This window comes from Spermophilus citellus, assembly GCF_964194105.1.
Source record: "Spermophilus citellus genome assembly, chromosome: 14".
Taxonomy (NCBI): domain Eukaryota; kingdom Metazoa; phylum Chordata; class Mammalia; order Rodentia; family Sciuridae; genus Spermophilus; species Spermophilus citellus.
This window is the reverse complement of record NC_138194.1, coordinates 71,866,683-71,880,129: the sequence shown is the minus strand read 5'-3', so window position 1 is coordinate 71,880,129 and position 13,447 is coordinate 71,866,683. Positions and strand designations below refer to the sequence as shown.

Sequence of the window (13,447 nt, the reverse complement as noted above, 5' to 3'; positions counted from 1 at the left end):
AAATATAATAAAAATGATGCTCTCTACCTTAACAATCAAAGTTGTGATAACATTATATTCTGAGTAAAGAATTCACATTTGAGAAGGCAGATGAATTTGGCTGATAGACAAAGAATGAAGAATGAAATTAAAAGATAGAATATATGTTCATTGTGATGAAAATGGTTAATAACTTCAAATAATAAATTTGTAAATAACTTCTGTCATGTTAAAAACTTTTTCCTCAAGACACTACAATTTTATCTGAATAACAGTAAATAATATATAACAAGAAAAATTTAAACATCAAAATAATATTCCAAAACAATCTGTGTGAGAAGGTAATGAAGTTTCAGACTAATGAATAAAAAGAAAAGTTATGTTAATATTTGAGATATTTGACCATCTTGAAAAGCAGCTCCACATATTTATTAATGCAAGTTAATTATCTGAATTCTGAGTCTTGAGTAGAAATTTTCAAAAATGCTTAATCAATCACTGTTTGAAATATGCACTGCTCCAACAATTTTTTAGCAATGACTAATTTCTTTCAGACTCTGTAGGAATGACTCTGTGACCATTTCTATAGATACTTGAATACATGAAATAATATTCTTATTTTGTTATATGCAAGAATACTGATATAACATGAAGCTAGCTAGAGTGTACCAATCTTTTAATATGGAAGATCATTCAATGTTTATAAAAGTTTCCTGGAGTCTTCATCTCAAATTCTAAAAATATTTAAATTATCAATAAGATACATAAAACGATTACTTTTAGAATGATTTTTATTATTTCCTTATATATTAATAAGAATTATAAATTACTAATATTCATGTAAATAATATACTGCCTTAAATCACTTGAATCTTTAAATTTAAAATAGAAATTATGAGTGAAAAGAAAGTAATTTCAACATTACCATTTCTTCATTTTAAATTCCAATAAATATTTATGTACATTAAATGAACTCATAATGATATTCACAGTATTGTAGGTTGGATTACAAAACACACTATAATGTAAATGTAGGGAATACATGAATGATTGTAACACCCTCTTTTTTTTGGATTGTAACTTTTCATACATGTTGAATCAAGTATGTTCATGATCATGATCTTTGCCAACATGTAACATACTCATAGATAAATGCAATATTACTCTCTCCATGGGGGAAAACACCCTAAAGGAGGTTCATGTCACCAAAGAAGTTTTAAAATTAAGATATTTAAACTTTAGAAAGGGCAAAGGGGAGAGAGGGAAAAGAATAGGGCAAGGGGGTAGGAATGATGGTGGAATGAGTTAGACATTAGTACGCAAAAAAGCTAATCCCAAAAAAAACAAATTACCAAATGTTTTCTTTGATATGTTGATGCTAATTCATAATGAGAATGGAGGGTGGAACAAGAGAGTAATGGAGAAACTTTAGATAGGGAAAAGGGGAGGGAGGGTTATGGGAGTAAAAAAGATGGTGGAGTGAGATGGACATCATTACCCTAACTACATGTAAAAGACACAAATGGTGTGAAAATATTTTGTGTACAAACAGTGTCTTGAAAAATCATGCTCTATATGTGCAATATGAAATGAATTGCATTCTGCCATCATGTATAATAAATTAGAATAAATTAAAAAGATATTTATTCATATCCTTACTTGTACCTGCCACTTATGATCAACATATATTTAGCCAATGATAAAGTTTTTAACATTTTTTCAATTCTTAAATGTTATTTCCTATTCATTATTCCTTTTATGTGTATGTACATGTTTTTAAATCTCCTTAGGCCTATACATTGCTTATAAACTGTCAGATGTTAGTTGTAGTAAATGACAATATAATACAATGCATGGAGCCATTATGTTGCCCAGGAGCAAATATAGTACTATTGATCAATAAATAATTAAAAAAGTCATTTTAGTAATGGGAAAATATTAAAAGCTGCAAGAATAATTAAATTAATTGCAGGAAAATCCATGACACATACAGTAACCTAGAAAATATCTCATTGTTTCTTACATCCACTATTCCCAAATGACTAGGGAGAAAAAAAATTAATACTCTCTTTTAAGAGTTTCAGGTATTGACAGTCCTCAAACCTACTCATTATTGCTATCATAAGTGGAGTAGGTGAAAAAAAAAAGGCCAGTCCTATAAGAAAGGATAGTGATAGCTAGCATGAGTAGCCTAGAAACTAAAACTATAAGAACTAGTACATAATAGCTTATACTTGTTATGTTCAACCCATTATCCTACAGGGTGATTTAGAAAGAATGAATTGAAAAGATGATTGTGGCCAGAAAAAATAAAATTAGTTTCACAAAATCTGTTACATTTTTATAATTATTCCAACCAATGGTGTTGTAAGGGAACCTACAAATATGGTTCAATGGTATTTACTGTATGGGGAGGCTGAAAGTGAGTAGGGTAGCGCTATTATTCAATTAATACCATTCAAGTGTATGAGATTACATTTAGTAAAAATAAAACTCCAATCAACAGATTATTTTTAAAGAAGCAAAATATTTCTTTAGGTATTGCTGTGACTAACTAAATATTCCATAAGACCAATCTTCTGCTCTTAATTCTATACTTATCATTATACACATAATTTAGCCCTCCCATTCACCAGGAAGGTTTAATCCATTATACACAATAGTTAATTGTTATGGTGCCAGGTACCTTGCCATAATTAATAAATGACACAGCATTTGTGCTAATAAATGGACATTTCTGAATCTTAGTTAGTCAATTGGTCTTTCAGTATTGGACAAAAAATGTTGCTAAATCAGATTCCGTGAAAAGTAAACTACTCCATGAATACTATTATTGTGAGTGCAAAGAGCCAACAATGTCACTTTTCAATATAGAAAAATTTTATGAGGTTATGTTAAACTTCTCTGGACTGATGCAATTATATTAGTCAGACTATATATAATCCAAGGTAAAATCTAAACACTAATAATCATAACAAAACAATGACAATAATATCAGTTTATGTTCTTGAAATTAATTCATTCTTCTAACCACCTGGTAAGGTAGGTATTATTATTTCCATTTATAAATGAGGAAGCTGAGGCATGGAGAGATCATCTGCCTCAAGTTATTCAACTCAAAGGTTTAAGAATCAAAATTTAAACTCAGCCTGAAATTAAAGTTCATAATTTCAAACAGTATGCTATACTTGCTACCAATAATAGGCATAAAATACTTGAGACAATGAAAATGAAAATCACTAATTTGAGTATCTACAGCTACACAAACAAACTCTACTTTATTAGCTATATCATTCCTATATTTAAGATTCTAAGAATAAGGATTTAAACATAACTATTTAGTCCACAGCATCCAAAATAGAATGATTAAGCCCTTAAATACTGTGATGAGTAAAAGCTATAGGTATAACCTTATGTTAGTGTCTCAAATAATTGAAAAGCTTTAATAGTACCTATGAAAACACTAACAGATACTTCTTAATACCCATAACTAGAACTTTAAATTCAGTCAGAAATATGCTCAAGATTAGAAAAAGTCAATGAAAGTACACATTTTGCTGAAAACTTACTTTGCAACCTCCGCGTTGGGCTCTCTCCATGGAGTTGTCTTCGTGGCATATAGGGAGAAGGGTGGGGAAGTGGCAATGAAGAGACATCATGGGTCTGAAGTTTGTACCAATGTGGTTCATCATCTAATAATGCTGTTTCTAATTCAATTAAAATCTAAAAATCCAAGAGACAAAGGACTGTTATAATATGCCAATAGTAAGGAAATTGTCCTAAGTGGTCTTTTAACTTTGATAATAATTATAATAGTAATACTGTTAAATCAAAACCAAAATCATTTATATGGCATTTTCCAGTAAATAGATGGAAATGGAGAATATCATGCTAAGTGGAATAATCCAGGCTGAGAACATAAAGGGTCAAATGTTCTCTCATATGTGAAACTAAAACAAAATAAAGAAGCAGGGATCAGATATCATAAAGATAGAGGGAAGATCAGTGGATATCAAGAAAGAGAGAAGAGGGACAAGAAAGGAAAGGTAAGGCAGAATAAATTTGACAAAATTAAGTTATGTGCACACAAAATATGCCACAGGGAATTTCACCTATAGTAGTGTGAATAGCACCAATCAAGGTTGGAAAAAATGGAGGATCAGTATAGTGAAGGTAGGAAGGAGAGGTGACAGGAACAGTGACTACAATGGAGTGGGTCATACCATGCATGTATGATTTTGTCATGATGAACTCAGCTACTATATATAATTATAATGAAAGTAAGTAATAAATAACAAGGTAATATAGATGTTTCAAAATTATCAATATATTTTGATAATAACTAAGATAATTCTTTCTAACTTCTTAGTGATTTAATAGTTTTAAATATCTAAATATTTATTTCATAGACCCTTCACTACCCAAATGCTAGAGGCTATTAAATTTGCCACGACATAAATAATACATTTTACTTTTAAAATGTCTGCAATAGTAATGTATGCACACATTATTTTCTAATTTAAAAATCTTTCTTTTTTTATCATCACTAGTATAACCTCACTAGAATTCATAAATGAGGAGAGAAAAATAAATTTCAAGCACCTGTGTATTAAGAACCATGCTTTATTTTATATATCTTAATTGTCAGAAAAAAATCTACAATTTGATCTTACAGACCAGAATACCAAGACCTAAGAAAGATTAAAAGAACTTGTCTAAGATCACACCAGCCCATAAGAGAAAAAGGCAAAATGCATTCATTTGTCTTACTCAAAACTCTGTGTACACTGTACCATCACGCTAAGGATTAAAGTAACACTAAACATCACACTATACCTCATAAAAAAAAGTACAATTATCACCTATCAATTGGAAAAAAAAAACAGAAAAGGAAAAAAAGCAAGGAGCTTTTAATGTAAACCATATTATATGAATGTTTTTTAAATTGCAAAAGAAATCAGAATGTAGATATAAATTACTCTTTTACAGTGTTACATAATTTTGAGTGTTTGCACTTGTGTTAGTGAGACCTGCAACATAAAAATAAATTGCTGTACTATTTAGCTACAGGAATAAAGAGCAAAATGAGCAAGTTATTATTTCATGCTGTCCAAACTTTCCCTAATTATTTTTAGAATTGCATGCAGTATGCTCCAAATGTTTACACGCAGAGACACAAACAATATATTTATTTAATCCTCATATAAACCTTAGTTTGCCCAGTTTGCAGTATTATTTCCACTTGGATAAAGAGAAAATTGAAGCACAGCTAGGTTAAATAACTTGCTCAAGGATGCAAGGCCAGGAAGTGGCAGTGCCAAGTATGTAGACCTAGGCAGCTCGCTTCAGAATTTCCGCTCAGAACTGTATTACCCTTCTTCCCAAATTGGTTTACTTTGGTTTCTTAGCTAACAACATTCATTTCTATATTTCTGTTGACTATTGTTTTTCCCATGAAATTACCAATTAATTTACTCAGAAAAACCAAACACTGGAAAAGGCTGGAAAGTAGATAACTTAGCATGCTAATAGCTGGAGAACTGCTTCTTATGATGCTCCTCTCTAATATATTTATCACCTTACAATTAAACATATTTTTTCAAGTACAAAGACAATTGAGCCAGGCTTTTTTTGAAAGTTATCATTGGTTCCCATTATCCCAGGATAAATCAAAATTTAATATATTATATTAAATGACATGATCTGGTTTTAGTTTAACACACAAGTCTCATTTCTAACCACTTTTCCTTCCAATCTCAATGTGGTTGCCCCAAATTCCCTCAGCCTTGATGTCTTGTTATTCCCTTTCAGGAATTTCACTTCTCTTGATTTTGCCACATTCCAGTTCTCATGGAACCTTCCTTTGACACTTCTGAAGTGTCACACTACTGAATTATGTATTCCTTTTGTAGTTTCCCTCTTACAGCAGTTGGCGCGCTATATTATAATTGTCATTCACTTGTCTGAATCCCCAGTGCATTGTAAATTCCCTAATATGAAGTAACATGCCTTATTCATCTTTGAAATCTCAGACCTTAACACAGTGTCTTCTACATTAAAAACTAATCCATGAATGAATGATTGAACTACTTACTAGTGGTATAGTTGGTTCAATAATAAGATATACATGATAATATAAAGCAAAGCACTTTGTGAAATAGAAACATTCTATCATTCAACTGAGATCTCTGTAGTAAGAATAAGCAGTAAAAACTATCACATAATATTTATTTATTTATGTACGTATTTATTTTTGAAATGGGGAGTCAGTATGTTGCTCTGATTAGCCTTGAACTCCTATGCACAAGTTGATCCTCCTGCCTTAGCTTCCCTAGTAGCTGGGAGTATAGTTGTGCACCATCACCAGCATGCTAAGCTTTAATAAAAAATAATTTAGAGCCATTGTTTTCTATGCTATCATTTTATTTTAAAGTAGTAAGTAGCAAAATTCATTCTATTAAAAAAATATGCTTACTTATTCATGTTTAAATATAAAAATTTACTCATAGTCATTAAAGAAAGCATTTAGAATAACATAAATAATGTGAACTTTAAATAATTTCAGGTACCTCTCCTAAAAATTCACTTTCTTCCTCTCTAACTCGAGCTTGATCCCAAAGGGTAATTTCCAGCATTCGTTCTCGAAATTCTCTTCGATGAACTGGAGAATAAATGAATGTTTGGTTCCATTTGGGTTCCAATGTTTTTTTAACCGTTTTTGTTCTTCTCTTGTTTTTATCACTATGAAAGAAAAGAATATATAAACTTATATAAAACCCTGTTCACCCTAAGATTTATTAATTTAAAATTTCTCAGGGGAGAAGTGAAATTCTATCACAAATTTGTCATACTGCAAATATTATTATCTGTAAAACATTTTTAAAATTTATAAGATGTATAATTATGCCATACTTAAAAGTATGACAATCATATCAGGAATTCAATTTTTTCAAAGCCCAACAATTGAAAACATAATCTCTCAAAATGTAAAGAAGATAAATAAATAAAAATAATGTAAATAATGGATAATCTTAACTCTAAATTTTTTTAACTTATTGCTCTATTGGAAACCTTCAAAATGGTAATTGACCAGTAAAATTATACATAGTATTCATTTAAACTGCTGATATATAATTGTATAAAAATAGGAGTAAATTGCAATGTACATATCATATCCAGATAGTTCAGTTAATAAGAAATTTATATGCATTTTATAAAGTTACTTCCTTATATACAAGAAATACCATTTGCTTGTTCAACATACCATGTCTTCTAAAATATTGAAAATTGTTTCTATGTAAACTAGCTACAATATATAGGCTGGAAATACAAGAGGATCATCTGGACAGATGGGACTTACAACTCAAAACAGTTTCATACTTATTTTGATGGCATATTTTTATCATGTTTTAAACAACACATCACTATTTGCATGTATATTTAAAAAATACACATGCTGTACCATATTATATCGTGGTACTGTGTGTGTGTATATATGTGTGTGTATATATATATATATATACATACATCCCCTATGGTATATCTCCATCCTCTTTGGAGATCACTATTCTATTTATTAAGGAGGATCAAAAACTGGATAGAAATAGAGAAAATCATCTAGGAAGTAAACTTTAAACTAGGGGAGCCTATTTAAAATGAGAAGTGGACAAAAAAATGAACTCCAATTAGAATAATATTAACGCTTCAAATTCTCTCAGCACAGCACTGTTATAAGAATGCTGTTGTTATGGTTTAGATCTTAAATGTCCCCCAAAAGCACAATGTTAAAAGCTTGGTACCTTGTTGATGGCCTATTGGTGGTGGAAATTGTGGGAGGCAGGGCTTAGGTGGAAGACTTGAGCTCATTGAGGGAATGACCTTGAATGGGATTTGGGGATTCTGGCTGCTGGTCCTCCACCCTGCTCCTTCCTAGCCACCATGAGGTAAGCAGCTCTGCTCAAAGAGTCACTCCCTGTCATGATGTTCTCTCTTACCACAGGCCCAAAGTGACAGGACCAAGTGACCATATACTGAAACCATAACCAAAACATATCTTTCCTCCTTTTAAGTTGTTTATCTCAGATATTTTGTCACAGCACAGAAAGCTGAGTAATACAGCTAGGAAATAAATAGGACAAAGAACAAAGAAAGGCTAAACATCTCTGAAAAAAAAGAAGTTACACAACTTCTTTTAGGAATATTAAGTTTCAATATAGATTTGACTTGCATAATAAAATTATGTATTTCAGAGCATTATATGTAACATGAGAGAAAGCTGCCTTTAGGTATACTGATAATTAATTTGTTAATACACACAAACACACACACACACACACACACACAGAAAAGATAATATAGAATGTATCTTTACAAATTTTGAACGCACTGTATGAAACTAAATTTGCAAACCCACCTAGATTTTATTGCTATACATGAAAAAGAAGTCATATTATATATACATATATATGTGTATATATAGGATGTAAGAATAACTAAATAAAAGGAATGCATGTTAAGCATCAATAATACAAAAATATAATATATGAAATGCTCCAAAATCCATTCTGTTTTGAATTTTGACATGATGCCACGAATGGACAATTCCACACCAAAATTATTGTAAATATTGTACAGAATGACCTTCAGGCTATGTGTACAAAGCTTATAGGAAATTTAAATGAAATTTTGTATTTAGACTTCGATCATATTCCCAAGATGACTCTTATATACATGCAAATATTCAAAAAAATTTGAAAAATTCTGATATCTGAAACACTCCTGATCCCAAGCATTTTGGATAAGGGATACTCAACTTGTAATAACCAAGACAATGATTAATGTTCTTTCTCCCTGGTTCCTTCATTTAAATTGTTAACAAATGTTCATTTAGCATCCACATAAATTCCATCCATGAAAGAACGAATTTTGAGACCTGCTGAGGGCCATTACCAAGTAGGAATGACACATAGATTTCCTTGCCAGCGTACCCCATGTTAAATTTGCTGTGACCTTGCATGTGTGTTTGAGAAAGATGACCCTACTCAAGGACGAGGGTGGATCTAGGATTAGGGTGTATCCTGCAGTTTGAGGAAGTATAGTATCCCGGTCCTTGGGTTAAGGGCGTTCCCAGTTTTAGACCTTGGGTTTTAGGGAAGTCCGATGTTGAGGATTATTGCTGCTGGAAATAGGGCGTTCCTGCTACCTGAGCTCCCTTTGAGTTCTCATGAGATTCAGAGAGCATTTTGGGAAAAAAGCCTCGTGTAGTAGGTGAATTGGGTGGCAGCAGAACTGGGATTGCCCTAGAATGTGTGTGGAGGCCGGTGTGAGTTCGGGAATAAAGAATTGCTGTTTGAATCTACAAAGCTGTGTGGTGGCTCGTGATTCTGTGCCCAGCCAAGACTGCGGCATTTGGTGGCCCATACGCGGAGCGTCTGAAACTTGGAGGTAAGTGTAATTGCTCGCCCCTGAGATTGGGTGACCATTTCAAAAAACAATGTGTTCTTGTTGTGATTTATTTGGTTTTATTTCAAGTTGCCTGTCCCTAGAAATTTCTCAGGCAAACTGGGAAAAATGGATGGCTCAAGGTTTGAAGTTTGTCAGCCCGGAGAAAGAGAAAATTGATACAGCGAATTTTTATTCAGTTTTTGTTTCATTCAGTTGCGGTTTTGTTCTGTGTTATCTTATTGGGTTGCGTTATCTTTATAGAAGATTAGAAATTAGTAAAAAAGAAACCGAAAAGGTGTTAAGTAAATTGTTAGAGATTCAGACCATGGAGAAAGACATTTTAGATCAAGCAAAAGAGAAGGTCTCTCGAGCTAGTCAGACAGAGGAAGAAAATTTAAAGGAAAAGGGGTTATTAGGAAAAAGGCCACAACAAGAGGCTGTTACTAACTCCGTTTTATTACCAGAGAGCGTAATTCAACCAACAGCCCCACCGATGGAAACAGCTGAGTGGCCCTCAAACCCCGTAGTTGATAAGTGGGATCCTGAGACAGGACCTTAAAGATTAGCATGCCCTGTACTTGAACAGGTAGGAGGGCAGCGAATTCACCGTGCTTTAGATTTTAAAACAGTGAAGCAGTTAAAGGAGGCTGTAACAACCTACGATCCCCAAGCTCCCTTCACGGTAAGCATGGTCGAATCCATTACTAACTTGGACATGACTATCTAAGGTAATACAGAGACCTAATGAACCTTACGCTGACTTTGTAGATAGGCTTATTCAAACAGCCGCCAAAATTTTTGGGGATACAGATCAAGCAATGCCATTAATAAAACAACTGGCTTATGACCAAGCAAATCGTTGCTGCAGAGAGGTTATTAGACCATGGAGACAGATATCTGATTAATTTACTAAGCTACAATGTTAAAATATCAACCACTAAATATAAAATCAAGTGCTCTTTACTTATTAAGTTCCATAAGGTAATATATTTAAACATTATGTGTGTTTTCATAAATTGGTAAATAGAAAAAAGTTTAATATTGCTTTGGTCTGTGTCTTTGCTGAAACAAGGTTACTAAGTCTTAAGATTCTATCAGGTGTAATTTATATACAAAAAGTATAAGAAGTTTCAGTTGGGTTTCAATTACAATATTATAGTACCTTAAAAAACATGAAATTATTTCATCTTATTAAAGTGGAGTAATTTGTCTAAATCAGAAATTTTATAAGGGTTATTTCAGAATGTGAATTTATAAAAAGGGTTAATGGTTAAAAAAGAGATATAAAAAGATTCAAGATGTGGAAATATATTTTAATATAAAATGTTAAAGGAAAAAGAAATGTTTCTAGATGAGATAATCTCTGTGTGGTAAAGTAAAAAGTTGTAAAATGCCATTTAAAAAGATTTTGAGGAAACTAGACTTAATTTAAAAGCTTGAGAAAGGAATAAAGAAGAAAAAGGTATTTGTACATGGCAGATTGAGACAAAGCTTCTTAATGGAGAAGAAAAAAAGCCTTTGGTTGAAGGGCAGCCATGTAAACTAACATTAAAGCGATTTAAACAGGATCGAATCCTCGTTTAAAAGAGTGAAGCTGTAGGTGGTGAAAAAGTACATTTAAAAGTACAGTATAGATGATAATTGGAAGGCTTTAAAAGGTTAAATTGAAGGTGGTTGAGATACCTTCATGGCGGGAAAAAAGATTGCTTTACTCATCAAACTATTAAAGAGGGAGATGAGATAATCTTTGTGTGGTAAAGTAAAAAGTTGTAAAATGTCTAAATAAGTTGCAAAAGGCTTTAAAAGGTTAAATTGAAGGTGGTTAAGATGCCTTCATGATGGAGAAAAAAAACCCCATGAAAATGGGAAGATAATACGAAAAGATATTTAGATAAAGAAGATTAAAAATTTGAAGTGGAAAACTTTAAAAACAGAAGTACAGAAGGGTAAAAAAAAAAGAAAAAAGAAGATGTAGAAAGATAAAAAATATATAGGGAGATAAAAAAGACGTAGAAAGACAAGAATTTTAAACCCACAAAATAGGAAATAAAAGAAAACTAGGAGAGAAAAAAGCAACTAAGGGTAAATATAAAAACCTTAGAAGAAAACTAGAAGATAGAAATAAGATAGAAAATGGTTGAAAATGTCAAGTAAAGGTATTTCAGATAGAAAATCCAAAAAGCTAAGATAACTATTAGATACAGACATTCTAGATAGAAAAAGATAGAAGAGAGAATTTTAAAGTCAAATATTGAATAAAATAGAAGAACAAGGAGATTATTAGTAATTTTTTCAAAAAGCCCATCAATTTTAATTTTTGGTGGTGCAGAAGTTACAAGTCTCAGATGAGGGTGTTAAAATTTATAGGCAAGAGCCAATTTAGAAAACATTAAAATAGAAGGAAAATTTATTTAAAACCACATCAAAAAATTAAAAGGACTAAAGTAATTCTAAAAACTAAGGCAGAATGCTTTTGAAAGACTTAAATTTAAAAGGATCTTAGGGGTATATATCCCCCAAAGATAAAATAACCCTTTTTACTCTAAACTTTTTAAATTTGGATTCATCAGAACTTAGTGCTGCAGAAAGACATATGTATCCGAAAAATGTACATAAGCCTAAGGTACTTTGGAAAGATATTCTAACAGGACAATGGAAAGGTCCTGATCCAGTTATTGTCTGGAGTCGGGGTTCCGTTTGTGTTTGTTTCCACAGGGAGAACAGCAGCCGATTTGGATTCCAGAGAGATTAACTAAAGCAATTTCTACAGAAGAAAAAGATGATTTGACTCAAATCCATAACAGCTGATATCCAGAGCTCCAGCTTGGCTATTCTTACATCTGCGACAGTGATTAACCAAGGTGTTTTAATCAATATCTATTTTATTATTGCATTTTTCCCACATCGTAAAGTTCTATTTTATTTTTTGAGCTCCTACAAACCTAGTTTAATGTTTTTCTGATCAGTTTTATTTTTTGACTATGTTTTATTTTTTGACTGTGGAGTTTTTAAACATTGCAATGGAGATTTCACCTAGGTATAGCTACAAGGCCTTTATTTACTATTGTCTTATGTGTTGTATGTTGTGTGCACATTTCTGTTTTGTGTTGTATGTCTGTATGTGTGTATATCCATATTTCATTTATGAGGAGCGCTCATGAAAAAATGGATCCGAATTTTTTTTTATTCACGTGATTTAAATGGTTTAATTTAAATTAGGTAAACAGCTGTTAATGATTGTTTTTAAAGGTGGTTAACAGATCTGTTTGCTTACTAATTTAAATTAGGTAAACAGCTGTTAAGGATTGTTTTTTAAGGAGGTTAACAGATCTGTTTGTTTACTTTCACCTTTCCTTTTCATTATATTTAATAATTCTGTTCAGGATAATGTCTCTTTAGCGTCATTGCCAGAATTCCCATCTCCATCCCAGTGCCGGTGAAGACTAAGATAAAACCAAACTACAGCTTCTATGATAGCCATCACAGTAAACTGTATAAACTGATGCATCAATGAATATAACTCAACAAGTAATGCTCAATCAAGGACTTGATTTACTTTGGGAGGAAATGGACATATTGATAGACTCCTCCGATTTGAACTGCCTGCAGAACTTGCCTGGACTATATATCAGTCGCATGCATTGTGAAATATCGTCTGGTGCAGCGAATTGTGGTACTGCTGGCATATCTTTGCTGATGGTGTCACCAGTGATGCAATTTCCTTGCCAGCGCACCCCATGTTAATTGTGGTAATGCTGGCATATCTTTGCTGATGGTGTCACCAGTGACGCAATTTTTCCAAAGGAGCCGTCAATTGGCTTGGTGTCGTGGCATTTCTGTATCTTCCTCCCTTCTACTAGTGATGGTCTAAAATTTGGGGGCCAACAGAGGTGAGGCAAAGAACCTCACCCCCCCACTGGCACCAAGGCTAAATTTGGGGGCCAACAGAGGTGAGGCAAGAACCTCACCCCCCCACTGGTGCATAGGCCTATCCACAAGCATGGCTGAATGCTGGACCGGTAGT

General features: G+C 32.5%; 1 protein-coding gene across 33 annotated transcripts in view; it reads right to left on the bottom strand.

Moving 5' to 3' along the window:
• RIMS2 (regulating synaptic membrane exocytosis 2) overlaps positions 1-13,447 on the bottom strand; it is a gene marked incomplete at both ends in the record, with an annotated part of 602,684 nt that overhangs the window by 250,677 nt on the left and 338,560 nt on the right. For all 33 annotated transcript variants that reach the window (XM_081266168.1, XM_081266157.1, XM_081266187.1 and 30 more), the window contains 2 exons: positions 3,549-3,702; positions 6,549-6,720. In XM_081266168.1, coding sequence (XP_081122294.1) covers positions 3,549-3,702; positions 6,549-6,720 — 326 coding nt within the window. The remainder of the gene's footprint in view (positions 1-3,548; positions 3,703-6,548; positions 6,721-13,447) is intronic.